The 27,849-nt window shown below is 43.5% G+C and overlaps 1 protein-coding gene across 2 annotated transcripts in view; it reads left to right on the plus strand.

Annotated features, from left to right (window-relative positions):
- Positions 1–27,849, plus strand: part of LOC123765536 (alpha-1-macroglobulin) — a 251,748-nt gene that overhangs the window by 123,955 nt on the left and 99,944 nt on the right. The window contains exon 15 of one of the 2 annotated variants that reach the window (XM_069334071.1): positions 4,117–4,324. In XM_069334071.1, coding sequence (XP_069190172.1) covers positions 4,117–4,324 — 208 coding nt within the window. Of the gene's footprint in view, positions 1–4,116; positions 4,325–19,565; positions 19,777–27,849 lie in introns of both variants that reach the window. The other variant, XM_069334070.1, reaches the window with a different exon arrangement.

Raw genomic sequence — 27,849 nt, forward strand, 5'->3', positions numbered from 1 at the left:
GCAGCTTCCCATCCTTTTCCGTCTCGTAAGTGAAACGCAGCACGGAACTCTGCTCAAATGCCTCCTTCAGCTCCTGCAGATGTCTGACATCAGGTACCTGTGTAAAAATGTCGTCAACATACCTGCAGTATATGGCCGGTTTCATGTTCATGTCGACTAAGACTTTTTGCTCGATGGTACCCATGTAGAAGTTTGCAAACAGGACACCTAGGGGAGAACCCATGGCGACCCCATCTACTTGCTTATACATGTTCCCATCCGGGCTCAAGAAGGGTGCCTCTTTAGTACAAGCTTGGAGTAGTTTCCTTAGGATATTTTCTGGTATGTCAAGAGGAGTACAGGCTGGATCACGATACACTGTCGGTTATCATCCCGATTGTCTCGTCCACTGGTACGTTGGTGAACAGCGATTCTACGTCCAATGAGGCTCTTATTCCTGTGGCCCGTGTGCCCCGCAGTAAGTCCACAAATTCCTTTGGAGACTTCAGGCTGAAGGCGCAAGGAACATAAGGAGTCAGCAGGCCGTTGAGTCGCTTCGCCAGTCTGTACGTGGGTGTGGGTATCTGGCTAATGATTGGCCGAAGTGGGTTTCCAGGCTTGTGCGTCTTGACATTTCCATACGCATATCCAGGTTTATATTCCCCAATGATCTTTGGCAGGTGGAGTCCGGATTTCTTGGCGTTCTCAGTTTCGATTAGTCTGTTGACCTTTGCTTTCAAACTGCTGTAGTGTCCTTCGTTACCCTTTGGAATTTTGTTTGGTCAGAGAGTATGAGGTTCATTTTCGCCAGATATTCGTCTTTTTTAAGAATGACGTATATTGGCGACTTGTCACCTCTTCTGACAACTATCTCCTTGTTCTCACGAAGGCTTTTGGCTGCCGCTTTGAGCTCGGAGGACAGTATGGTGCTTCTGTAATTGCCTCGATTCTTTCCTCCTTCCGCAATAAGTTCTGCTTGTAAGGTATCTTTGGTAGTGACCTCCTTCTGTGTCTCGAGGTCGAATATGTCGTCCAACAGAATTTCCAACTCCACTTTCCGGGCCATCTCACTCGGTCTGGACATAACGTGACAGTTTATGCCCAGATTTAGGAGAGTGACTTGGTCCTCAGTGAGGTTAATTCCTGCAAGGTTCAGGAAGCCATCTTTTGGTCGTGGAATTGCCATAGGTCCTCCATATAACGTTGTAAGTTGGAAACTAGCCGTTGTTGACTAGGACCTGCCTTACCCTACAGAGTTCTTCGTCGACTTGCTTCCATCCTGAGCTGTGGCTGAGAGCACGGTCGACATAAGCATTGACAACACTCCTCTTGTGCCTGTCTGGGCAGTCACTGTTGGCATTTAGATACATTCCTATGTATGTTTGCAGTGTGGAAACCTCCGCTCCTTTCCATGACTGCTACATCTAGAAAGGGCAGCTTCCCATCCTTCTCCATCTCGTAAGTGAAATGCAACACAGAATTCTGCTCAAATGCCTCCTTCAGCTCCTGCAGATGTCTGACATCAGGTACCTGTGTAAAAATGTCAACATACCTGCAGTATATGGCCGGTTTCAAGTTCATGTCGACTAAGACCTTTTGTTCGATGGTACCCATGTAGAAGTTCGCAAACAGGACACCTAGGGAAGAACCCATGGCGACCCCATCTTCTTGCTTATACATGTGCCCATCCGGGCTCAAGAAGGGTGCCTCTTTAGTACAAGCTTGGAGTAGTTTCCTCAGAATGTTTTCTGGCATGTCAAGAGGAGTACAGGCCGGATCACGATACACTCTATCCGCTATCATCCCGATTGTTTCATCCACAGGTGCGTTGGTAAACACTGATTCTACGTCCAACGAGGTTCTTATTCCTGCGGCCTGTGTTCCCCGCAGTAAGTCAACAAATTCCTTTGGAGACTTCAGGCTGATGGCGCAAGGGACATAAGGAGTCAGCAAGCCGTCAGCAAGCCGTTGAGTGGCTTCGCCAGTCTGTACGTGGGTGTGGGTATCTGGCTGATGATTGGCCAAAGTGGGTTTGCAGGCTTGTGTGTCTTTTGACATTTCCGTACGCATACCCAGGTTTGTATTCCCCAATAATCTTTGGCAGGTGGAGTCCGGATCTCTTGGCGTTCACAGTTTCAAGCAATCTGTTAACCTTTTCTTTCAATTCGGCTGTAGTGTCCTTTGTTACCCTTTGGAATTTAGTTTGGTCCGAGAGTATGAGGTTCATTTTCGCCAGATATTAGTCTTTAAGAATGACGTATATTGGCGACTTGTCACCTCTCCTGATGACTATCTCCTCGTTCTCACGTAGGCTCTTAGCTGTCTCTTTGAGCTCGGGGGACAGTATGGTGCTTCTGTAGTTACCTCGATTCTTTCCTCCTTCCGCAATAAGTTCTGCTTGTAAGGTATCTTCGGTGGTGACCTTTTGTGCTTCGAGGTCGAATATTTCGTCCAACAGGATCTCCAACTCCACTTTCTGGGCCATCTCACTTGGTCTGGACATAACGTGACAGTTTATACCCAGATTTAAGAGTGACTTGATCCTCAGTGAGGTTGATTCCAGCAAGGTTCAGGAAGCCGTCTCTTGGTCGTGGAATCGCTATAGGTCCTCTATATAATGTTGTTAGTTTTTTTATTATCCTGGTTTCTTGATTACCAGGATAATCTTATGTTCACTATGCATAGTTGATTTATAATATTTTATTGGAGGTGTTGTGGTTTCTGTTCTAGGTTCAGGATTGTACCATCGGTCAGGTGTCTTCTTATTGCAAAGTTTATTTCCGGGTTGCTATATCCATTGTTCACCAATTCCTGAGTTATTCTTTCAAACTCTAAACTCACGTTGCTCCATTCGGAGCAGTGTGTAAGCGTTCGACGAATATAAGCATTGAGAACACTGGCTTTGTATCTTTGGGGGCACTCACTCTTACCGTTCAGGCATAATTCTATGTTGTAGGTTTAGTATATAGGTTCTAGTAGAGAGAGGTTCCTGTTTTTGTTATTAGTACATCCAAGAATGGCAGATTGTTATCTTCACTATTTTCATGTGTAAATCGGAGCCCTAAACCAGAAAATATTTAATACAGAATATGCTTCAACTACAGATCTATTCCATTCCATGGTAAATCTGATTTCTTTGCGATCAATTTCTTTGTTCCCTAGTTCACTCCCTATTTCGATGTCATTAATTTGTTTGCATGTTTAACACTATATCTAAAATATTATTTTCCCGCGTTGGTTCCTTAATGTGTTGCGTAAGAAAGCCATAGTCAAATAATTCTCGGAAATCTTTTGCTTCGTTATTCCCTGCTGTCAATCCAGTTTATTCCACTAAAATTAAAGTCACCCATAACAAATACTGTTAGACCTAGATGCTCTAGATGTTTCATCCCATAGGTGCTTTGCTTCCATTCTATCTAAATTTGGTGGCTTGTTTATAACTTCTATTATTAGATTATTTGTTTTTTCGCTTAATTCTAGCCAAATAGTTTGTGTGGCTCAGTTTTGATTCCCTCTTTGAGATTACATTTCAAATTTTCCCTAAAATATATGGCTACTCCCTCTCCTCGTCTAATATATATGTGTGAAATCGTTTAAATTAATTTATTTGATATTCAGCTAATAGCTGTCTATTTTCTACATTCATCCACGTTTCGGTAAGTGCAATAATATATATTATTTTCTGTGCTTACAAGAGAATTTAAATCTTTTATTTTGAAGCTCAATATCAATTCCCATACCACTATCTACTAACAGTTTAAACAAAAACAAACCCCTCCTACCACAGGTTCCAACGAGTTGGCAACAGCAACCATCCCAGCCTTGAATAGATGCACCCCATCCCGAGCATACATGTCATTTCTTCCATAGAAGTGTTCCCAGTTATCTATAAATGATATTGCATTTGAATTGCAATATTTGTCCAGTCGACAATTGACACCAAGTGTCCTCGACAACCATTCATTTCCAACTCCCTTTCTTGGAAGAATGCCACATTTGATCGGGATTCCCCCCTTGCTCTAAACTAATTCTATGGCGGTCTTAAACCTCTGTAACAGTTCCTCACTCCGAACTCAACTCGCCCAACATCATTTTCACCGGCACTGATACAAATAATGGGTTTGTTCCTATTTCCAGCCATGGAAGAATCGGGGCGCTCTGGATTCCCGTCTTTCATGTTTGGTGACCCAATTCCAGGAGTTGCATATTCTTATGCATCAATTGAACGAGACCTAGACAGCGTACATGACGTTGATGAAATGGTGGAAATAACATCCGAAGCTAAGCCAATAACGCCTCGTGTTTATTTTCCAGAAACTTGGCTTTGGCAACTTTCCAGTCTCCCGTTAGTAAAATTTATGCATTACCTTTCTCTTGAGTCTTTTTATACAAGTCAGTGAATTTTCATGTTGTGTAAAATGCTTTGCTTTATGTCAATTAAATACACATACATTATTAAGTTGCCCTACTATTTTTAATATGTATTTTAATATTCTATTTGCTGCACGAATATAACATAATGCAAGAATTGTCTTCAGAGAGACAGGGTGTCCAGTTCTGTGCAACAGGGCTCCCATATCTCACTGGGATTTGGCTTTTGTTTTTGTGGACAACGCCAACTCTTCAACCTGTCTTTAAACCAAGATCATTAACCCTTGTGTTGCTCAAGTGATTTTAGCATGCAACACCCTGCTGCGAATAATAACAAAAATCTATTTTTATTTTTTTTGTATGTGACTTACTTTGGCCATGATAAAACGTGAAAATCTCGCGATGGCATAACGATTGATGTGCGCTCATTGAGCAATTGCACCAGGGTGGTCGCCCCGAGCCAGTCGTCAAGTGGGAGTTGCTGTGAATGTTTTTTTATATATTGTTTCTGATTAGTTTTCTGGGGGGAGCCTCTTCGGCTCCCCGGAACTATCCTGGCTGATATGTATGTATTAGATCCTGGCATCAAAGAAAATGGAGTTCTAGGCCTACTGGGAATCACGAGCCGGAACCTGGCCCCCTCGGAGAGGCACGAGGAGCAATGGCTTATAATAACCCCCCGTGTTGTTGGAAGCATTTTGTCTGCCATCGACCGGGTCAGGCACCCAGAAGGTAGGCGCCCTAAAACGAACCGTATCTGGTTTCATAAAATTGCTACAGAAGCCGAACTGTTGGACAGAACTCCCCAAAGGAAAAAGAGCACGAGTGGCAATCGTCACCACGCTGCCGTCTGCACGGCTTCACCCTCCCCAGAAAGGAGTAGGGGGAACCCCAGACTCCCTTGCCGGCTATCCACACCCCTAGTTCTGTGGCTGATGTGAGACCTGGTGGTCGCGTGGCTGTGGCTTCGGATTTGATTCAGTGCTGTGCCTTGTGGTGTGGTCCTGTCTTACTGGTGGTGCGCGATCCAGGAGTATTTTCACCTGTACTCGGGCTGCATGCACCTTGGGTTACCTTCCCTAGGTGCCCTGTGAGTACTGCCCTTGTGGCTTTGGGTTATCTTCCACAAGTTGCAAGGGGGGGGGGCTACCTCCGTTGAAGTCTTTTACTGCTCGGTAATTTCCCGCCTTTGGAGTCTTCCTACCCAGTTTGCATCTGGGTAGGAAGTAGTTTCGTCACTGGTAGGGGTGCTAGGTACTGTGCAGCTGTTTTTCGCCTGATATGGTAGCCGGCTCTGTTCCGCCTGGGTACATTTTACTTACACAGGGTTTTTCTTTTGTTTTTGTTTTCTCCCTGGTGGAGGATCTGCCCTAGGTGTTGTTGTAGCTTATATGTATTGTCTTCTTGGGGGGTCCTCCACTAGGACCCCGTGTGTGTGTGTTCACATTCCAGAGATTCGGCTCTTATTTATTTGCTTGGTAGTTTGGAGCGCCAGTTAGCAGTACCTTGCCTAGGCTTCCATTAGCAGAGCATCTAATTGCCCTAGAAAACCCAACTGGGGGCTCAATGTCCGATGGACGCATCCCCTGGGTCCCATCTCGCTTCGTGCGAGTTTGGAAGGTTGCTCTCTTGTTTCAGGGCGAGTCACTTGTTTTGCCTCCATCATGCTGCATGTTGGGTCGGTGACACCTTCGACCCAGAGTCCTGTGAGTGGTGGTGTTTGCTTGTTCTCAAGATCACCCAGTCCACTGATATTGAACTTAGGGTGCAGGCAGCTTCGGCGCTGCATGTTCATTATAGGTTGCTGCAGCGTGCTAGGTTGGTTGCTCCCCCGAATGCCCTGTTTTGGTTATAATGACCCAGACTTAGGGATGTCAGTCGCATCGACTTTAGTTTCGTCTGCCTTACCAGAGCCTTCCCTTGCTGTTGTTCATCCTGCTTCTCCTCAACCCCTGCTTCTGGCTCCGAAGCGTCTGGGGGTTTCGGAGTCGAGGCAGGGTTTAGTTGGTGGTGAGACTCTGGCAGTTTCTGGGGATGCCCCTTCTGGTGTGACGACGGAGGCATTCGAGCTTGTTCCTCCAGCCAGTGCTTCTGGGTCTGACCAGTGGGCCCCCTTCGGTTCAACTTTTCCAGAGGCATCTGCCTTTTCTTTTTAAGGCAGGGGGTTTGGAGGACGACTCGGCCCCAGGTCCTGATGTGGAGATTCTCGGGGTAGAGGAGGGGTTGGTCTTGGGGGGGGGGGGGGGGGGGCTTAGTCCCTGCTTGACCCCACCTGGATTTTGGTACCCTCTTAGCGGAGCTTGTTGTTGCAGGGAGTGGGGTTTTCTTATCGCCCCCTCCATATAAGAGTTTGAAATGACGTTGACCTTTTTGGTTCCAGGTTCCCCTGGGTACTTTGGGTCCTTCTTTTCGGAGGTTTTCGGCCTCTCGCAACCCGCTGCATGAGGTGCAGGAGGCCCTTGCAGCGTACCTCCTGCACGACCTGGATTATGCCTCGATAATGGATCTTGCCTCTTTTTAATTCGGTTCTTTTCCATACTGGGTTCGTTACAAAGTTCCGGAGTCGTCCTGGTTGGCAGACTGTCCTATCTTTTCGTTGGGGGGCATGGCATACGTTCTGTCAGTCCTGCATGCTTGAGTGGCGTGAGGTCCTTACTGTTGTACAGGTTTACCTAGGGGGACAAGTTTGAGCGCTTCCATGTGTGTTTGTTCGCCCCTGTCCTTCCTTGGGGTGTCAGCCTTGTTCAGCTTCGTGTGCAGGTTCCCTTCCTTTCGGCAGCCCTGGTAGCTGAGGACTTGCATGCCCGTGGCTGTTTGGCTTCGGTCTTGCGTTTCTTTTCCTTTCTCGATCTGTCTTCTGAATGGCTTGAGAAGGATGTAAAGGCACTTGGGGCCGGTCCTAGGTCTGGTGTTAGCAGTGTGGGCGTTGACTGCTCTGATGAAGCTGTTTGCGCCGATCCTGCGGGAGGCAGTAACTGTTCTTTGCTTCTCATCTTGCTTGCCAGCAGGCAGTGCTCGCTCAGTCTGTGGAATCCGCGTGAGCCCTGGCTCTTAAATTTTCTATACCTTTTTGCCATTTGCAGGGTCTGGTAGTGCAGTATCTGCAAGCGGCCTCTTCTAATTTTCATCCCATTTCGGACTTGTTGGGGTTCTCCGGGAAACCCCACAGTGTGTCTTCCTGTAAGGGTCTTGCCAGGGCTCGAGGTTCCTCCCATCATGGTAGACCAGTGGTGCCAGTTTCAGAGTGTATGCTGTCTTCGAAGATGATAACGACTGGTCGGCGCGGTGATCGCTCTGCTCGTCAGTTGGCTTCTCGTAAGGCCTGTCGGCCCATTTGTGGTTCGTCCCATTGACGGATCAATTTGGGGGGGGGGGGGAATGGAACTGGCAGGGCAGGCCTCTTCTGCGCTTGGTCAAATCAATTTAGAGTGGGATCGCTTGGGCGTGGTCAAGATGACCTCATCTCTCAGGTGGGTTTCCCGCCTGTTTCCGGTTCTGAAACGGGACTGTGCGGACCTGTGGTTCATTCTGAACTTGTCCCATCTGAACCCCTGGGTCTATTATTCCCTCCTTTCGGATGACTACTGTCCCAGGTTCGTCTTGTTTTGGAGCCAGGTACTTGGATGGTGTCCCTGGACTTTTGAGATGTGTACTGGCACGTCCTGATTCGTTCAGGGGAGTGGCTCGGTTTTGTTGTGGGGCGTCAGGCTTACCGCTTTTGTTGCCTTCCATTCGGCATGAATCTGGCACCTCGCATTTTCACTTGTCTTACCCGGGTCGTGGTGGCCCGTTTGCGTATGTTAGGAGTTCGGGTTCTGGCCTACCTCGACAACTGGCTTGGATGGGCTCCCAGCCAGCCAGTCAGTGTGCCTGCTCGCGGGGGTTTAGACTTTTTTTTTTTCTTCTTCTTCTTCTCCCCCCCCCCAGCTCGCCGGGTTCGGGTTCCTGGTGAACTGGAGGAAGTTGCATCTGGGTCCCTCTCAGGTTCGGTCTTGGCTGGGTATAGTGTGGGACTCTTGGACCACTTCCTTATCTCTCCCTCCGGCGGGTTTGCTTCGGCTGTGGTCTCGCCTTCATCTGTTTCTGAGGGGCTCCTGGGTCACGAGGCGGTTGTTCATGGGTTTGTGCGGGAGTCCAAACTTTACCGTGATGGTCTACCCACTGTGTCGGGTTTGACTTGGTCGGTTTTTCTGGTTCCTTTGGGGCCATCCCTTCCGCATCTCTTGCGATCGCTGGGTTTGGCCTCTAGGTGCTTTAGATCGGCTGCAGCATAACACTGGTTTTTATTGCATATTTTGACGAGTCGCTTATGGAACGTATTGTTCAGGGAACGAACAATTACGCGCTGGTCTCATTGAACATGAGGAGTTATCCCAATTTTCACGATCACGGCATTGGAAAAACACTAATGTAGGTGAAATGTATGTATTTCTTGCACTATGTTTGTTGATGAAATATTGTGTAAAACACGTTATCTCAAATTATTGGAGCAAAGATCATTGTGCTCCAAAACCTTTTTTGGGGGAAATGTCTTGAGACAGGTTTCTGATACTCTTTAGGTGTCTTCATTTTGCAAGTAATAAAGACTGGACAGAGGACGACAGACTCTGGAGAGTGAGGCATGTTCTGAATGAACTTCTCGGAAAGTTGAGAGAATTCTACTTACCAGTTCAGAAGCTGGTAATTAACTCTTTTTGCTTTTCAAAGGACCTGTTGCCTTCAAGCAATATATTCCCTTCAAACCCCACCGATTTGGACTGAAATTCTTTCTCTGTGACTGTGAAACAGGAATTGTTATACATGATTCTATATTCTGCTACCAATGTAGACATTCCCGGTAATGACCAACATGGTTTCTCAGGTAGTGTGGAGAAGTCACTGATGACACCATGACTGAACAATGGTCACATTTTATACACGGATAACTATTATTCAAGTCCCTTGCTAACTAGGCTCTTGCTTGAAAATAGAACTGGAGTGTGTGGCACAGTATAGGAAAAAAAGGGAAATGTCTGTGTTTGCCATAATATTGCAGTATGACAGGTACACAATGCTGATTAAATACTCCCAGTGCGTGGAAAGACGGGCGAGAAGTGAACATGTTGATAACCGTTCACACTGGTACAATGGTGAACAGAACAACGAAACTAGCAATATATAAACCAGATTGTGTTATGGAATGTAACATAAACATGTGTTTGGTTGATAAGCGACATGATGGTGGGTGCTGTCGAGTGTACGTAAAATCGTGAAGTGGACCAAAAACATGTTTTTTCACCTCGTTGACATAGCCATGCTGAACAGTTTCAATAGGTATCTGGTGAAAACAGGTCATAAACCAAAAGTGTAAGTTTTTCAGTTGTGCAACCCGTTCTCGCACTTGCTTATAGTCAATATTAGCTTATTTAATAAGTGCATATGTGACATACTAATTGATTGTGAATATTTTAGTTTACCTTGAAAATCTTCATAGAAAACACCGACCTCACCTGTTATACTCAAATTCTGTCAGTTGAAATGTAACCAATCACAGGCAAGTAGACCTCTGACGTCATGCCAGACAGAGGAGCATCAAGCCATGCTCCCAGCAGCTCAGTTATCCTCACAGACCCAGAGTAGAAGGACCTCGGCTAGGCAGATATATACCTTGCTGTCTCTGTCAATAAATATATACAGAAGCGACTACTGTCTACCTTCTACCCGAACAAGGCAAACGAATACACCTAACCTTCTTAGTATGTTAAGCATCTTATTGCTGTTGACCAGACCACACACTAGAAATTGAAGGGACGACGACGTTTCGGTCCGTCCTGGACCATTCTCAAGTCGATTGTGATGAGGAGGTAGGGACAGGCAATAAATAGGCAAGAGAGAGCTGAGGAGGAAAGTCAGGTGTAGGGGATAGTAGTAATGAGAACTGCAGCAGGCCTATTGGCCCATACGAGGCAGCTCCTATTATAACCACCGAAGGAGATAGAAATAGGAAAAAGAAGAGGATAGCAAGGGAGCGTAGGAGAAGACAATAAACAGAAAAAGGGAGAAGAAAAGGAAAGAGAAAGAAAGAAATGGAAGGGGGAAAGCTTATGTTAAGTCACGTTTGTTAGAAAGATTAGAGCATTTGAGTATATACTGTGAAAGGGAAGAGTCCACAGCAACAAAGCCAGGACTCAAGTTCATGTTGGGTACATTGTTTATAAGAGCCGATTCTACAAGACGGCGTCTGTGTAGAGTAGAGGCAGGAAAGATTATTTTGGAGGAAGACCAATCAATGGGATGATTAGAATCCCTCACATGGCAGAAGAGAGCATTGTTAGTGTCTGCAGACTTAACACTTCTCTTGTTCTTTAAGTCTGTCATTCAGTGTACGGCCAGTTTCGCCAAAGTATTGGAGAGGACAAGATGAACAGGAAATAGAGTAGACACCAGCAGCATTAGAAGCAGGAGGAGCAGTGTGAACTAGATTGCTACGAAGTGTTAGTTTGTCGAAAGGCGAGTTGTCTTGCTCTCTGACTCTCGCACTTATGCTCCTCTGACTTCTAACCCTTTGGATCGCCTCAAAACTTCCTTTAACCGCAAACTAAGACAGCTCTCTAGTCTTTGCCCTCCTGACTTTGATCTCATTAAACGTTTCCGTGTCATCTGCCCTTCTCTTCCTTATTTCTATGGTCTTCCTAAGACTCATAAACCTGGTGTTCCTCTTCGTCCTATCATTTCTTCACGGGGCTCTGTCAGCTATCCTCTTGCCTCCTGGCTCGCTAAAACCCTGACACCTTACCTTGGCACTTTTTCCCCTGCCCACCTTCGTCACTCTCAGGACTTCATAGAAAGACTGCGCCTGCAACCCTCTTGTAAGATGCTTAGTCTTGATGTCGACTCTCTGTTCACTAATGTTCCGCTCGATGACGTTCTCTTTCCTCAGACAGAAGGCGTCAGAGGGCCTCCTTCCTCTCCCACTTCCCACTGACGTTTTCCTCGATCTCATTAGACTGTGTTGAATCTAACTCTCTCTCTTTCAACGGTAAATATTACACTCAAACTTTCGGCGTCGCTATGGGTTCCCCTCTCTCCCCTGTTCTTGCTAATTTCTACATGGAATACTTCGAAACTGTTCTTCCTTCTATTGATACTCGTCCCTCTCTCTGGCTTCGATATGTTGATGACATTTTTGCTTTATGGCCTCATGACCTTAATCTTTTCCAGCCTTTCCTCGCCTCTCTTAACAATCTGGCTCCTTCTATCCATTTCAAAGTTGAGTGGGAATCTAATTCCCTCCTTCCTTTTCTTGATGTTCATGTTCACAGCTCTGTGTCTGGGTTCTCTTTCTCTGTCTACCGTAAACCCATGCATAGTGGCATGTACAGTCACTTCTTTTCCTACCATCCTCCTTCTGTTAAGAAAAGTGTCCTCGTCTCTCTCTTCCTCCGCGCTCTACGCATCAGCGACCCTCAGTTTCTTGATTCTGAAATTGCCTTTATCTACAAATCATTCTCTCGCCTTGGTTATCCTTTGCATTTCATCAACTGTGCCCACTCTCAAGCTAAACGAAATTTCTTTCATCCTAAACCTGCTTCCAACACTAGTAGCACTGTACTATGCCTTCCCTTCATATCTGAACTCAAAACTTTTACCAATACCTTTCGTCCTCTTGACATTAAACTCGCCTTTCGACAAACTAACACACGTCGTAGCAATCTAGTTCACACTGCTCCTCCTGCTTCTAATGCTGCTGGTGTCTACTCTATTTCCTGTTCATCTTGTCCTCTCCAATACTTTGGCGAAACTGGCCGTACACTGAATGACAGACTTAAAGAACACAAGAGAAGTGTTAAGTCTGCAGACACTAACAATGCTCTCTTCTGCCATGTGAGGGATTCTAATCATCCCATTGATTGGTCTTCCTCCAAAATAATCTTTCCTGCCTCTACTCTACACAGACGCCGTCTTGTAGAATCGGCTCTTATAAACAATGTACCCAACATGAACTTGAGTCCTGGCTTTGTTGCTGTGGACTCTTCCCTTTCACAGTATATACTCAAATGCTCTAATCTTTCTAACAAACGTGACTTAACATAAGCTTTCCCCCTTCCATTTCTTTCTTTCTCTTTCCTTTTCTTCTCCCTTTTTCTGTTTATTGTCTTCTCCTACGCTCCCTTGCTATCTTCTTTTTCCTATTTCTATCTCCTTCGGTGGTTATAATAGGAGCTGCCTCGTATGGGCCAATAGGCCTGCTGCAGTTCTCATTACTACTATCCCCTACACCTGACTTTCCTCCTCAGCTCTCTCTTGCCTATTTATTGCCTGTCCCTACCTCCTCATCACAATCGACTTGAGAATGGTCCAGGACGGACCGAAACGTCGTCGTCCCTTCAGTTTCTAGTGTGTGGTCTGGTCAACATACTTCAGCCACGTTATTGTGACTCATCGCCTGCATCTTATTGCTGCTTATTTACAATGCTTTACATTCCTCTCTCGTCCTGTCTAAGCTCGATTATGGTTGCCCTGCTTACTCATCTGCTTCTCCTTCTACTCTTCGCCGTCTTGATGCTTTGCACCATACTGGGTTGCGCCTCAGTTCTGGTGCCTTTCGTTCGACTCCCGTCCTTAGCTTGTATGTTGACACTGACTTCCTGTCTCTCCAGGACCGCCGTGATCGCTACTGTCTTCGCTATCTTGCGCAGTCCTTACAACATCCTTCCTCTCGCCTCTGCCGTGCTTTAACTTTTACCCCTCCTGCGGTTTCTGTTCCTCTTCACCACCTCCCTCTTTCTGTCCGGTTATCTCGCCTACAGGATTCTCTTTCCGTTCGTGTTTATAATGTTTCTCCTCGTGTTGTTCCTTCTTTGCCCCCGTGGAGTCCCCCTTCCGCAGTTTTGTACATCCTTGACACGCATCACTAAAGCTTTTACCCCTCCTACGATTCTAAAACGCCTTTTCCTGGAGCACTTTTCTTCTCACTCCCGCTCCGTTTCTGTCTTCACCGATGGGTGTAAGTTTGCGGACGGTGTTGGCTACTCTGTTGTCTTTCCTGATCGCACTTATGTGTGTCGCTTACCTCCGGAGACTAGCATCTTCACAGCGGAGCTTTATGCTATTCTCTTTGCTCTTCATCTCCTGCTTTCTCGTTGTCAGTCTTCCTTTGTAGTTGTTGTTGACTCTCGTAGTTCCCTCATGACTCTCGGGTCCTTTAATCTGGTTCATCCAGTAGTTGTCGAGATCCAGCATTGGCGGTTTCTTGTTCACAGTAAATTTAAGTCGGTTGAGTTTTGTTGGGTTTCCCAGCCATATTGGTGTCTTTAAATGAGCGTGCGGATCCTGCCGCCAAGGAAGCTGTCCGCTCTTGTCCCATCTCTCGTAAAGGTATTCCATATTCCGACTTTTACCAAGTTATCCATTCCTCCATCCTTACCCATTGGCAGGCTTCTTGGTCGTCTGTTACTGGTAACAAACTACGTACTCTTAAATGTTGTGTTAACTCGTGGCCGTCGTCCTATCACCGTAACCGGCGTTGGGAAACTGCTCTGGCGAGGTTGCATATTGGCCATACTCGCTTAACCCATGGTCACTTGATGGAGTGCCGTACTGCTCCTTATTGTCCTAATTGCATTGTCTCTCTTACGGTCGTGCATGTCCTTCCTTCCAGGATGAGCGTGTGTCTTGCTTTCCGACCACCCCTTGCGGTCACCTGTCCCTCAATAGAATTCTTGGTGACTCGGATACTTTTGATATCATTCGTCTATGCGTTTTTGTTCTCGTATTGGCATCCTTGGTGATATTTAGCGCCCTCTGATTATTCCGCACATTTGATGGTGCTACATAGCCTTTCCGGTTTTGTGCCTTCTTTTGATAATTACTTACTTAGATATCGAGGGCCTTATGACCCTCTATTCCATTACTCGAGGTCCCCTACTACAATCATCTGGGTCCTCAAAATATGTAAGGCACTCCTGCAGCACCTCCAATCAGCTGCACTGAAGTCCTCCATAGAATGTCAGTGAAAGCTCTCTCCAAACGCTTCGCACAAACGACGTGGAGCTCCCTACACAACTCGATGATTCACTAGGTCCACGAAGTTCCACTTCTCACTGGAAATCCTACTTCACCATACAGTATAGCTTGGACTCTTCTGGCACGAAGTTCTTTCATTAATTTCCACCACACGAACGTTGCAGTTCTCCCATGCAAACGTTGCAGTTCTCCCATGCAAACGTTGCAGTTCTCCCATGCAAACGTTGCAGTTCTCCCATACAAACGTTGCAGTTCTCCCACACAAACTTGCAAATCCATCAGCATGCCATAATAAACGTTTTCCTAACAAAACATCAATTAAATGCATTCACAGAAAATAAAATTCCTCCATCTGGTATCTCTTTGAACACTACTGCGTCACTGCAATGGTACTCCCCCATCTTGGGCAGGGTCCACTTAGATGTTCAGACATGTCGCAGGCAGACTTCCCGTCGGATGACTGGGGCCTCCCTCACTTGGTCATCCACTGACCTTCAGCGAGGGTGGACGTATCACTCCTCTCGTCAGCATGTTCTATCTCTACTCCTTATTTGAGTTCCCTGTCACACTAAAATATGTCCTACATGTATAAACATTTGCCATGATCGCTGGGCACACGATCAAACGCTGGCAACCACTGCAAGAAATGTTATATTAACTTACAGCAGAATTTGTATCTGGAGGGCACTCGATCAGCTGTGGCTCAAAGATGTCATCCTCTAAGACATCCAACCAGGTCTCTTTAAGACTGCCTCACAGCTCTTCTGGTCCTGACTTGAGTACATTAAGTCTTCCCACAGGCTTCACACACAAATCTCCCAGGTTCCCTCCTCTTAAAGGAACACACAATTATGAGATTCAGGAGCTCAACAGAGCACGACCCCCTCTCTCACGAAATCTGTTGCTCAAGTAAGGTCATGCTAGTCCCGCGAGCCTCACATCATGTCACCAAACTATCAACATCTCATTTCTTCTTCCCTTCGGGTTTCCCGGGTCATTTGCTGGATCCTTCGGTGCCGTTGGATGTCTTGCTTTCGATTTTTCGTTGCGCATGGCGTACGCCTCCCGGGTGCATCCTCTGTTTTCTCTTTGGGCAAGTAGCTCCGGGGAGGCGGAGGGGATTTCCTCCCATAAAACTAGCGTTGAATGTAATGAAACGCCATTTTCTGGGTGAAACCCGGAGGCTTCCCAGCATCCCTCCCTCCCTCCGGTCGGCGTTTTTACCTGCATGTTTTGACGTCCAGCCTTTGAACTGAAAGTGTGGGTAGCTGACGTGAGGGGGTCTAGGGCTCCCCCTTTCCCCTCCCAAGGAGAGGGGAACTGCGCAGACGGCAGCGCGGCAACGTGGTGGCGTCATGCTTGTTTGCATGTTTCTCTTTGCGGTTTGTTTTGGGATGCTTACCTTTCTGGGTTCCTGACCCGGTCGATGGCAGACATAGAATGCTTCCAAATCACATGTGCATTGTTATAGGCCATTGCTTCTCGTGCCTCTCTGAGAGGGCCCGGTTCTGACTTGTAATCCCTTGTAGGCCTAAGAACTCCATTAACACTATGAAGATAAGAATAAAGGTAACTTCAGAAGGCCTATTGAGCCATACGATGCAGCTCCTAATTTGGGATTTATTAATCGAAGCGTTAGTAACAAGACACCTGGTGTGGTTCTAATTTGTTAAAAAAGAGATAAGGAAAGCAAAAAGAAACTATGAAGTTCGCATAGCAGGGCAAGCAAAGACAAATCCTAAAGGGTTTTTTCAGTTATATCGTACTAAGACTAGGGAAAGGATAGGTCCATTAAAAACTGAGACAGGTCAAATAACAGATAGTGATGAAGAGATGAGTAGTATTTTTAATAAATATTTTGTATCTGTATTTACTAAAGAGGAACTTAACAATATGCCTTCAGCCGAACAAGTCTATGTGGGTGGGGACGAGGACAGGTTGACGAGTTTAGCAGTTACCAGGGAGGATGTTCTTAAACAAATAGTAAAACTCAAACCAAACAAATCCCCAGGGCCGGATGAAGTGTTTGCTAGGGTGCTTAAAGAATGCAAAGTGGAGCTTTGTGACCCACTGTCAACCATATTTAATAAATCAATAGAGTCAGGCAGAGTGCCAGAGTTTTGGAAAGTTGCTAATGTGTTACCAGTTTTTAAGAAAGGAGATAGATCACTTGCGTCTAACTATCGACCAATTAGCCTAACGTCTATTGTGGGAAAGTTACTCGAATCTATAATAGCAAATAAAATTCGTCTTCATCTTGAAAAACATAAATTAATAATTGAGTCGCAACATGGTTTTATAAATGGCCGTTCATGTTTAACAAATTTGTTATCTTTTTATTCTAGCATTGTTGAGGCAGTTGATAGTGGTAAGGATTGCGATGTTGTATACCTTGACTTTAGCAAAGCTTTTGATACAGTGCCACATGAAAGACTGATTAAAAAAATAGTCTCATGGTATTGGGGGTGCTATATTAAGCTGGATTAGGGCATGGCTATACCAAAGGAAACAGAGAGTTAGTATAAATGGAATCAAGTCAGAGTGGGAAAATGTTGTAAGTGGAGTGCCTCAAGGCTCTGTCCTGGGACCTCTGTTGTTTATAATATATATAAATGATTTAGATTCAGGTTTGAGTAGCAACATTTGCAAATTTGCCGATGATACGAAAATCGGTAGGGAAATTAATTCGGAGGAGGACTCACTATCACTTCAAGTTGATCTAGATACGGTTTTGAAATGGTCAAAGGATTGGCAGATGCAGTTTAATGCTGATAAATGTAAAGTTCTGAGGTTAGGTAATGATGATAGAGTTACAAGATACGAGCTAGATGGTGTTGTGATTGCGAAGTCGGATTGCGAAAGGGATCTGGGAGTTATGATTAGTAAGAATTTAAAACAAAAGGATCAATGCATAAATGTTCGTAATAAGGCAAATCGGACACTTGGATTTATTAATCGCAGCGTTAGTAACAAGACACCTGGTGTGGTTCTCAAGCTATATCTTGCTCTAGTTAGGCCCCATTTAGATTATGCAGTTCAGTTTTGGTCGCCATATTATAGAATGGATATAAATTCACTTGAACGTGTCCAGCGTAGGATGACTAAGTTAATTCCCCAAATTAGAAATCTTTCATATGAAGAAAGATTAACAAAGCTTAAGTTGCATTCACTGGAAAGGCGAAGAGTTAGGGGCGACATGATAGAGGTTTACAAGTGGGTGAATGGACATAACAAGGGGGATATTAATAGGGTATTAAAAGTATCAACACAGGACAGAACACGAAACAATGGGTATAAATTGGATAAGTTTAGATTTAGGAAAGACTTGGGTAAATACTGGTTCAGTAACAGGGTTGTAGATTTGTGGAACCAATTGCCGCGTAACGTGGTGGAGGTGGGGTCCCTCGATTGTTTCAAGCGCGGGTTGGACAAGTATATGAGTGGGATTGGGTGGTTATAGAATAGGAGCTGCCTCGTATGGGCCAATAGGCCTTCTGCAGTTACCTTTGTTCTTATGTTCTTATGTTCTTAGCAACATTTGCAAATTTGCCGATGATACAAAAATCGGTAGGGAAATTAACACGGAAGACGACTCACTATTACTTCAAGTTGATCTAAATAGGGTTTTGAAATGGTCAAAAGATTGGCAGATGCAGTTTAATGCTGATAAAAGTAAAGTTTTGAGATTAGGTAATGATGATAGTTACAAGATAGGAGCTAGATGGTGTTGAGATTGCGAAGGGGATCTGGGAGTTATGATTAGTAAGAATTTAAAACCAAAGGATCAATGCATGAATGTTCGTAATAAGGCAAATAAGACACTGGGATTTATTAATCGAAGCGTTAGTAACAAGACACCTGGTGTGGTTCTCAAGCTATATCTTGCTCTAGTTAGGCCCCATTTAGATTATGCAGTTCAGTTTTGGTCGCCATATTATAGAATGGATATAAATTCACTTGAACGTGTCCAGCGTAGGATGACTTAAGTTAATTCCCCAAATTAGAAATCTTTCATATGAAGAAAGATTAACAAAGTTTAAGTTGCATTCACTGGAAAGGCGAAGAGTTAGGGGTGACATGATAGAGGTTTACAAGTGGGTGAATGGACATAACAAAGGGGATATTAATAGGGTATTAAAAGTATCAACACAAGACTGAACACGAAACAATGGGTATAAATTGGATAAGTTTAGATTTAGGAAAGACTTGGGTAAATACTGATTCAGTAACAGGGTTGTTGATTTGTGGCACCAATTACCGCGTAACGTGCTGGAGGTGGGGTCCCTCGATTGTTTCAAGCGCGGGTTGGACAAGTATGAGTGGGATTGGGTGGTTATAAATAGGGGCTGCCTCGTATGGGCCAATAGGCCTTCTGCAGTTGCCTTTGTTCTTATGTTCAAAGTTTAAATTGCATTCACTGGAAAGGTGAAGAGTTAGGGGTGACAAGATAGGCTTACAAGTGGATGAATGGACATAACAAAGGGGATATTAATAGGGTATTAAAAGTAGCAACACAAGACTGAACACGAAACAATGGGTACAAATTGGATAAGTTTAGATTTAGAAAAGCCTTGGATAAATACTGGATCGGTAACAGAGTTGTTGATTTGAGAAACCAATTGCCGCGTAACATGGTGGAGGTGGGGTCCCTCGATTGTTTCAAACATGGGCTGGACATGCATTTGAGTGGGATTGGGTGGTTATAAATAGGAGCTGCCTTGCATGGGCTAATAGGCCTTCTGCAGTTGCCCTTGTTCTTATGTTGCTTCTCCCTCAAACACGTACTTTTAATACTTCTTTTCTCCATATCAATTCCCATACCACTATCTACCAACAGTTTAAACCCAAACAAACCCCTCCTATCACAGGTTCCAACGAGTTGGCAACAACCGCCATCCCAGCCCTGGATAGATGCACCCAACCCGAGCATACATGTAATTTCTTCCATAGAAGTGTTCCCAGTTATCTATAAATGATATTGTATTTTATTTGCAATATTTGTCCAGTTGGCAATTGACACAGTGTCCTCGACAACCATTCATTTCTAACTCCCTTTCGTAGAAGAATGCCACAAATGATCGGGATTCCTCCCTTGCTCATAACTAATCCTACGGCTGTCTTAAACCTCTGTAACAGTTCCTCACTCTTAACTCGTCCAACATCATTTCCACCGGCACTGATACAAATAATGGGTTTGTTCCTATTTCCAGCCTTGAAATTAAAAGGGCGCTCTACTTTAATGCCTGTCTCCTTGCGGCGTAGAGGATTTCCAAGAATTGCAGTTGCTTATTCATCATTTGAACGAGACCTAGACGACGTACATGGCGTAGATGAAATGGTGGAAATGTCATCCGAAGCTAGGCCAATAATGCCTCGTGTTTATTTTCCTGAAACTTGGCTTTGGCAACTTTCCAGTCTCCCGTTAGTAAAATTTATGCATTATCTTCATCTTGAAAATCTTTTGATATAAGTCAATAAATTTTCATGTTGTATAAAATGCTTTGCTTAATGTCAGCTATATACATACATTATTAAGTTGCTCTACTATTTTTAGATGTATTTTTATATTCTTTGTTGCATGAATATAACATAATGCAAGAATTCTGTCTGGAGAGAGACAGCTCAGACCTCATTAGACTGGGTGCCCAGTTCTGTGCAACAGGGCTCCCATATCTCACTGGGATTTGGCTTTTGTTTTTGTGGACAACGCCAACTCTTCAACCTGTCTTTAAACCAAGATCATTAACCCTTGTGTTGCTCAAGTGATTTTAGCATGCAACACCCTGCTGCAAATAATAAAAAAAAAAAATCGAAATTTTTATTTATTTCTTTGTATGCGACTTACTTTGGCTATGATAGGGGTCTTAAGAAGACAGGGGTCTTAAGAAGACCTTGGCAAAACCGATAACTAATAGCCTACACCTAAGGACTTTTAATGCATTTGACGTATTAGAAGACGAGTGCTGTGTTGAACCTGTTGTTCAACGAGGTGGCAAAGACAAAGTAACGAGGAGCATTAAAGCGCAGGTCCCTCAAACTGCTCGAAAGGAAAAGGGAGAATCGAAGCGAATTTTGGTTGTGGGAGATTCCCAGGTGAGGTATTTAGACAACGTTTTGTGCCAGAGATAGGGGGAACAGATAAAGGGTTTGCTACCCGGGAGCTGGAATTGGTGATATTGTTGGAAACATGAATGATATTATGACAGGAAATGGGAACAAACCCATTATTTGTATTAGTGCAGGGGGTAATGATGTTGGACGAGTTAGGAGTGAGGAACTAATACAGAGATTCAGGACAGCCATTGAATTAGTTAGGAGCAAGGGAGGAATCCCGATCATATGTGGCATTCTTCCAAGAAAGGGGGTGGGAAATGAATGGATGTCAAGGGCACTTGGTGTCAATTGCCGGCTGGAAAGATATTGCAAATCAAATGCAATATCTTTCATAGACAACTGGGAACACTTCTATGGAAGAAATGAAATGTATGCTCGTGATGGGGTGCATCTATCGAGAGCTGGGGTTGTTGCTGTTGCGAACTCGTTGGAAGAAGTGGTTACAGGTGTTTGTTTGGATTTAAACTGTTAGTAGATAGAGGTATGGGAATTGATTTGGAGGAAGGAGATAATAAAAGTATGTGTTTGTGGGAGAAAGGAATTGGCAAAATGATCAGGGAAAGAGAAGGGCCTCAAAATAACAATTCACTTAGGGTATATTACACTAACAGTAGAAGTCTAAGAAATAAAATTAACGAATTAAATGCTCTTGTCTGCACTGAAAAAATAGATAAGAACATAAGAACATAAGAACAAAGGTAACTGCAGAAGGCCTATTGGCCCATACGAGGCAGCTCCTATTCTATAACCACCCAATCCCACTCATATACTTGTCCAACCCGTGCTTGAAACAATCGAGGGACCCCACCTCCACAATGTTACGCGGCAATTGGTTCCACAAATCAACAACCCTGTTACTGAACCAGTATTTACCCAAGTCTTTCCTAAATCTAAACTTATCCAATTTATATCCATTGCTGGCATTGGTGATATTATAAACAACATGAATGATATTATGGCTGGTAATGGGAACAATCCCATTATTTGCATTAGCGTGGGAGGAAATGATGTTGGTCGAGTCAGGAGTGAGGAACTGATTCAGAGGTATAAAACAGCCATAGAGTTAGTTAGGAGCAAGGGAGGAATCCCGATCATATGTGGCATTCTTCCAAGAAAGGGAGTGGGAAATGAATGGATATCGAGGGCACTTGGTGTCAATTGCCGGCTGGAAAGATATTGCAAATCAAATGAATGGATATCGAGGGCACTTGGTGTCAATTGCCGGCTGGAAAGATATTGCAAATCAAATGAATGGATATCGAGGGCACTTGGTGTCAATTGCCGGCTGGAAAGATATTGCAAATCAAATGCAATATCTTTCATAGACAACTGGGAACACTTCTATGGAAGAAATGAAATGTATGCTCGTGATGGGGTGCATCTATCGAGAGCTGGGGTTGTTGCTGTTGCGAACTCGCTAGAAGAAGTGGTTAGAGGTGTTTGTTTGGGTTTAAACTGTTAGTAGATAGAGGTATGGGAATTGATTTGGAGGAAGGAGGTAATAAAAGTATGTGTTTGTGGGAGAAAGGAATTGGCAAAACGATCAGGGAAAGAGAAGGTCCGCAAAATAACAATTCACTTAGGGTATATTACACTAACAGTAGAAGTCTAAGAAATAAAATTAACGAATTAAATGCTCTTGTCTGCACAGAAAAAATAGATATTATTGCACTTACCGAAACGTGGATGAATGTAGAAAATTGAGAACTATTAGCTGAATATCAAATATATGGATTTAAACTATTTCACACAGATAGATATATTAGACGAGGAGGTGGAGTAGCCATATATGTTAGGGACAATTTGAAATGTAGTCTCAAAGAGGGAATCAAAACAGAGCCACACACAGAAACTATTTGGATTGAATTAAACGAAAAAGCTAATAATATTATAATAGGAGTAATATATAGGCCACCAAATTTAGACAGAATGGAAGCAAAGCATCTATGGGATGAAATATCTAGAGCATCTAGATCTAACAGTATTTATGTCATGGGTGACTTTAATTTTAGCGGAATAAACTGGTTGAACAAAACAGGGAATAGTGAAGCAGAAGATTTTCTAGAATTAATTGACGATTGCTTTCTTACGCAACACATTAAGGAACCAACACGGGAAAATAATATTTTAGATTTAGTGTTAACTAACAGGGAAACGCAAATTAATGACATCGAAATAGGGAGTGAGCTAGGGAGCAGTGATCACAAAGAAATCAGATTTAGCATAGAATGGAATAGACCAGTAGGAGAAAATTCTGTTAAAGTGCCAGATTTTCGAAAAGCTGATTTTAATAGCCTAAGAAATTTTTTGGGTCAAATTGATTGGAAAGGCTTGGGTATGGGGTGTGGGCCGGTCTTGGAGCGAGACATGAACCCAGCGATAGGTGACTTAAATGGGGATTTCGATGTGGATTCAATATATAACTTATTTAAGAATATTCTAAACAAAGCACAGGAACGTAGTATACCATACAAATTGAATAGATCGTATACTAATGACCCAAAGTGGATAACAAAGAATTTGAAGAACCTTATAGGTAAAAAGAGAGCTTGGAACAAAAGGATTAAAAATGGGGAGGTCACTTTAGAACAGGAATTCGTACAACTGGTTAGAAATGTTAAAAAAGAGATAAGGAAAGCAAAAAGAAACTATGAAGTTCGCATAGCAGGGCAAGCAAAGACAAATCCTAAAGGGTTTTTTCAGTTATATCGTACTAAGACTAGGGAAAGGATAGGTCCATTAAAAACTGAGACAGGTCAAATAACAGATAGTGATGAAGAGATGAGTAGTATTTTTAATAAATATTTTGTATCTGTATTTACTAAAGAGGAACTTAACAATATGCCTTCAGCCGAACAAGTCTATGTGGGTGGGGACGAGGACAGGTTGACGAGTTTAGCAGTTACCAGGGAGGATGTTCTTAAACAAATAGTAAAACTCAAACCAAACAAATCCCCAGGGCCGGATGAAGTGTTTGCTAGGGTGCTTAAAGAATGCAAAGAGGAGCTTTGTGACCCACTGTCAACCATATTTAATAAATCAATAGAGTCAGGCAGAGTGCCAGAGTTTTGGAAAGTTGCTAATGTGATACCAGTTTTTAAGAAAGGAGATAGATCACTTGCGTCTAACTATCGACCAATTAGCCTAACGTCTATTGTGGGAAAGTTACTCGAATCTATAATAGCAAATAAAATTCGTCTTCATCTTGAAAAACATAAATTAATAATTGAGTCGCAACATGGTTTTATAAATGGCCGTTCATGTTTAACAAATTTGTTATCTTTTTATTCTAGCATTGTTGAGGCAGTTGATAGTGGTAAGGATTGCGATGTTGTATACCTTGACTTTAGCAAAGCTTTTGATACAGTGCCACATGAAAGACTGATTAAAAAAATAGTCTCATGGTATTGGGGGTGCTATATTAAGCTGGATTAGGGCATGGCTATACCAAAGGAAACAGAGAGTTAGTATAAATGGAATCAAGTCAGAGTGGGAAAATGTTGTAAGTGGAGTGCCTCAAGGCTCTGTCCTGGGACCTCTGTTGTTTATAATATATATAAATGATTTAGATTCAGGTTTGAGTAGCAACATTTGCAAATTTGCCGATGATACGAAAATCGGTAGGGAAATTAATTCGGAGGAGGACTCACTATCACTTCAAGTTGATCTAGATAGGGTTTTGAAATGGTCAAAGGATTGGCAGATGCAGTTTAATGCTGATAAATGTAAAGTTCTGAGGTTAGGTAATGATGATAGAGTTACAAGATACGAGTTGTTGAGGCAGTTGATAGTGGTAAGGATTGCGATGTTGTATACCTTGACTTTAGCAAAGCTTTTGATACAGTGCCACATGAAAGACTGATTAAAAAGATGGAGTCTCATGGTATTGGGGGTGCTGTGTTGGGCTGGATTGGGGCATGGCTTAAACAAAGCTTAAGTTGCATTCACTGGAAAGGCGAAGAGTTAGGGGTGACATGATAGAGGTTTACAAGTGGATGAATGGACATAACCGGGGGGATATTAATAGGGTATTAAAAGTATCAACACAGGACAGAACACGAAACAATGGATATAAATTGGATAAGTTTAGATTTAGGAAAGACTTGGGTAAATACTGGTTCAGTAACAGGGTTGTTGATTTGTGGAACCAATTGCCGCGTAACATTGTGGAGGTGGGGTCCCTCGATTGTTTCAAGCACGGGTTGGACAAGTATATGAGTGGGATTGGGTGGTTATAGAATAGGAGCTGCCTCGTATGGGCCAATAGGCCTTCTGCAGTTACCTTTGTTCTTATGTTATGTTCTTATGGCTGTGCCGGGGGAGACAGAGAGTTGGTGTGGGTGGAATCAAGTCGGGGTGGGAGGGTGTTGTGGGTGGAGTGCCTCAGGGCTCTGTCCTGGGGCCTCTGTTGTTTGTAGTATGTGTAAATGATTTGGATTCGGGTTTGAGTGGCGGCATTTGCAAGTTTGCCGATGATACGAGAATCGGTGGGGAGGTTGATTCGGAGGAGGACTCACTATCACTTCGGGTTGATCTGGATAGGGTTTTGAAATGGTCAAAGGATTGGCAGATACAGTTTAATGCTGATAAATGTAAAGTTCTGAGGTTAGGTAATGATGATAGAGTTACAAGATACGAGCTAGATGGTGTTGTGATTGCGAAGTCGGATTGCGAAAGGGATCTGGGAGTTATGATTAGTAAGAATTTAAAACAAAAGGATCAATGCATAAATGTTCGTAATAAGGCAAATCGGACACTTGGATTTATTAATCGCAGCGTTAGTAACAAGACACCTGGTGTGGTTCTCAAGCTATATCTTGCTCTAGTTATGCCCCATTTAGATTATGCAGTTCAGTTTTGGTCGCCATATTATAGAATGGATATAAATTCACTTGAACGTGTCCAGCGTAGGATGACTAAGTTAATTCCCCAAATTAGAAATCTTTCATATGAAGAAAGATTAACAAAGCTTAAGTTGCATTCACTGGAAAGGCGAAGAGTTAGGGGTGACATGATAGAGGTTTACAAGTGGATGAATGGACATAACCGGGAGGATATTAATAGGGTATTAAAAGTATCAACACAGGACAGAACACGAAACAATGGGTATAAATTGGATAAGTTTAGATTTAGGAAAGACTTGGGTAAATACTGGTTCAGTAACAGGGTTGTTGATTTGTGGAACCAATTGCCGCGTAACATTGTGGAGGTGGGGTCCCTCGATTGTTTCAAGCACGGGTTGGACAAGTATATGAGTGGGATTGGGTGGTTATAGAATAGGAGCTGCCTCGTATGGGCCAACAGGCCTTCTGCAGTTGCCTTTGTTCTTATGTTCTTATGTTCTTATGAGCTAGATGGTGTTGTGATTGCGAAGTCGGATTGCGAAAGGGATCTGGGAGTTATGATTAGTAAGAATTTTAAATAAAAGGATCAATGCATAAATGTTCGTAATAAGGCAAATCGGACACTTGGATTTATTAATCGCAGCGTTAGTAACAAGACACCTGGTGTGGTTCTCAAGCTATATCTTGCTCTAGTTAGGCCCCATTTAGATTATGCAGTTCAGTTTTGGTCGCCATATTATAGAATGGATATAAATTCACTTGAACGTGTCCAGCGTAGGATGACTAAGTTAATTCCCCAAATTAGAAATCTTTCATATGAAGAAAGATTAACAAAGCTTAAGTTGCATTCACTGGAAAGGCGAAGAGTTAGGGGTGACATGATAGAGGTTTACAAGTGGATGAATGGACATAACCGGGGGGATATTAATAGGGTATTAAAAGTATCAACACAGGACAGAACACGAAACAATGGATATAAATTGGATAAGTTTAGATTTAGGAAAGACTTGGGTAAATACTGGTTCAGTAACAGGGTTGTTGATTTGTGGAACCAATTGCCGCGTAACATTGTGGAGGTGGGGTCCCTCGATTGTTTCAAGCACGGGTTGGACAAGTATATGAGTGGGATTGGGTGGTTATAGAATAGGAGCTGCCTCGTATGGGCCAATAGGCCTTCTGCAGTTACCTTTGTTCTTATGTTATGTTCTTATGGCTGTGCCGGGGGAGACAGAGAGTTGGTGTGGGTGGAATCAAGTCGGGGTGGGAGGGTGTTGTGGGTGGAGTGCCTCAGGGCTCTGTCCTGGGGCCTCTGTTGTTTGTAGTATGTGTAAATGATTTGGATTCGGGTTTGAGTGGCGGCATTTGCAAGTTTGCCGATGATACGAGAATCGGTGGGGAGGTTGATTCGGAGGAGGACTCACTATCACTTCGGGTTGATCTGGATAGGGTTTTGAAATGGTCAAAGGATTGGCAGATACAGTTTAATGCTGATAAATGTAAAGTTCTGAGGTTAGGTAATGATGATAGAGTTACAAGATACGAGCTAGATGGTGTTGTGATTGCGAAGTCGGATTGCGAAAGGGATCTGGGAGTTATGATTAGTAAGAATTTAAAACAAAAGGATCAATGCATAAATGTTCGTAATAAGGCAAATCGGACACTTGGATTTATTAATCGCAGCGTTAGTAACAAGACACCTGGTGTGGTTCTCAAGCTATATCTTGCTCTAGTTAGGCCCCATTTAGATTATGCAGTTCAGTTTTGGTCGCCATATTATAGAATGGATATAAATTCACTTGAACCTGTCCAGCGTAGGATGACTAAGTTAATTCCCCAAATTAGAAATCTTTCATATGAAGAAAGATTAACAAAGCTTAAGTTGCATTCACTGGAAAGGCGAAGAGTTAGGGGTGACATGATAGAGGTTTACAAGTGGATGAATGGACATAACCGGGGGGATATTAATAGGGTATTAAAAGTATCAACACAGGACAGAACACGAAACAATGGGTATAAATTGGATAAGTTTAGATTTAGGAAAGACTTGGGTAAATACTGGTTCAGTAACAGGGTTGTTGATTTGTGGAACCAATTGCCGCGTAACATTGTGGAGGTGGGGTCCCTCGATTGTTTCAAGCACGGGTTGGACAAGTATATGAGTGGGATTGGGTGGTTATAGAATAGGAGCTGCCTCGTATGGGCCAACAGGCCTTCTGCAGTTGCCTTTGTTCTTATGTTCTTATGAGCTAGATGGTGTTGTGATTGCGAAGTCGGATTGCGAAAGGGATCTGGGAGTTATGATTAGTAAGAATTTAAAACAAAAGGATCAATGCATAAATGTTCGTAATAAGGCAAATCGGACACTTGGATTTATTAATCGCAGCGTTAGTAACAAGACACCTGGTGTGGTTCTCAAGCTATATCTTGCTCTAGTTAGGCCCCATTTAGATTATGCAGTTCAGTTTTGGTCGCCATATTATAGAATGGATATAAATTCACTTGAACGTGTCCAGCGTAGGATGACTAAGTTAATTCC

Source organism: Procambarus clarkii, chromosome 30 (genome assembly GCF_040958095.1).
Source record: "Procambarus clarkii isolate CNS0578487 chromosome 30, FALCON_Pclarkii_2.0, whole genome shotgun sequence".
Classification (NCBI taxonomy): domain Eukaryota; kingdom Metazoa; phylum Arthropoda; class Malacostraca; order Decapoda; family Cambaridae; genus Procambarus; species Procambarus clarkii.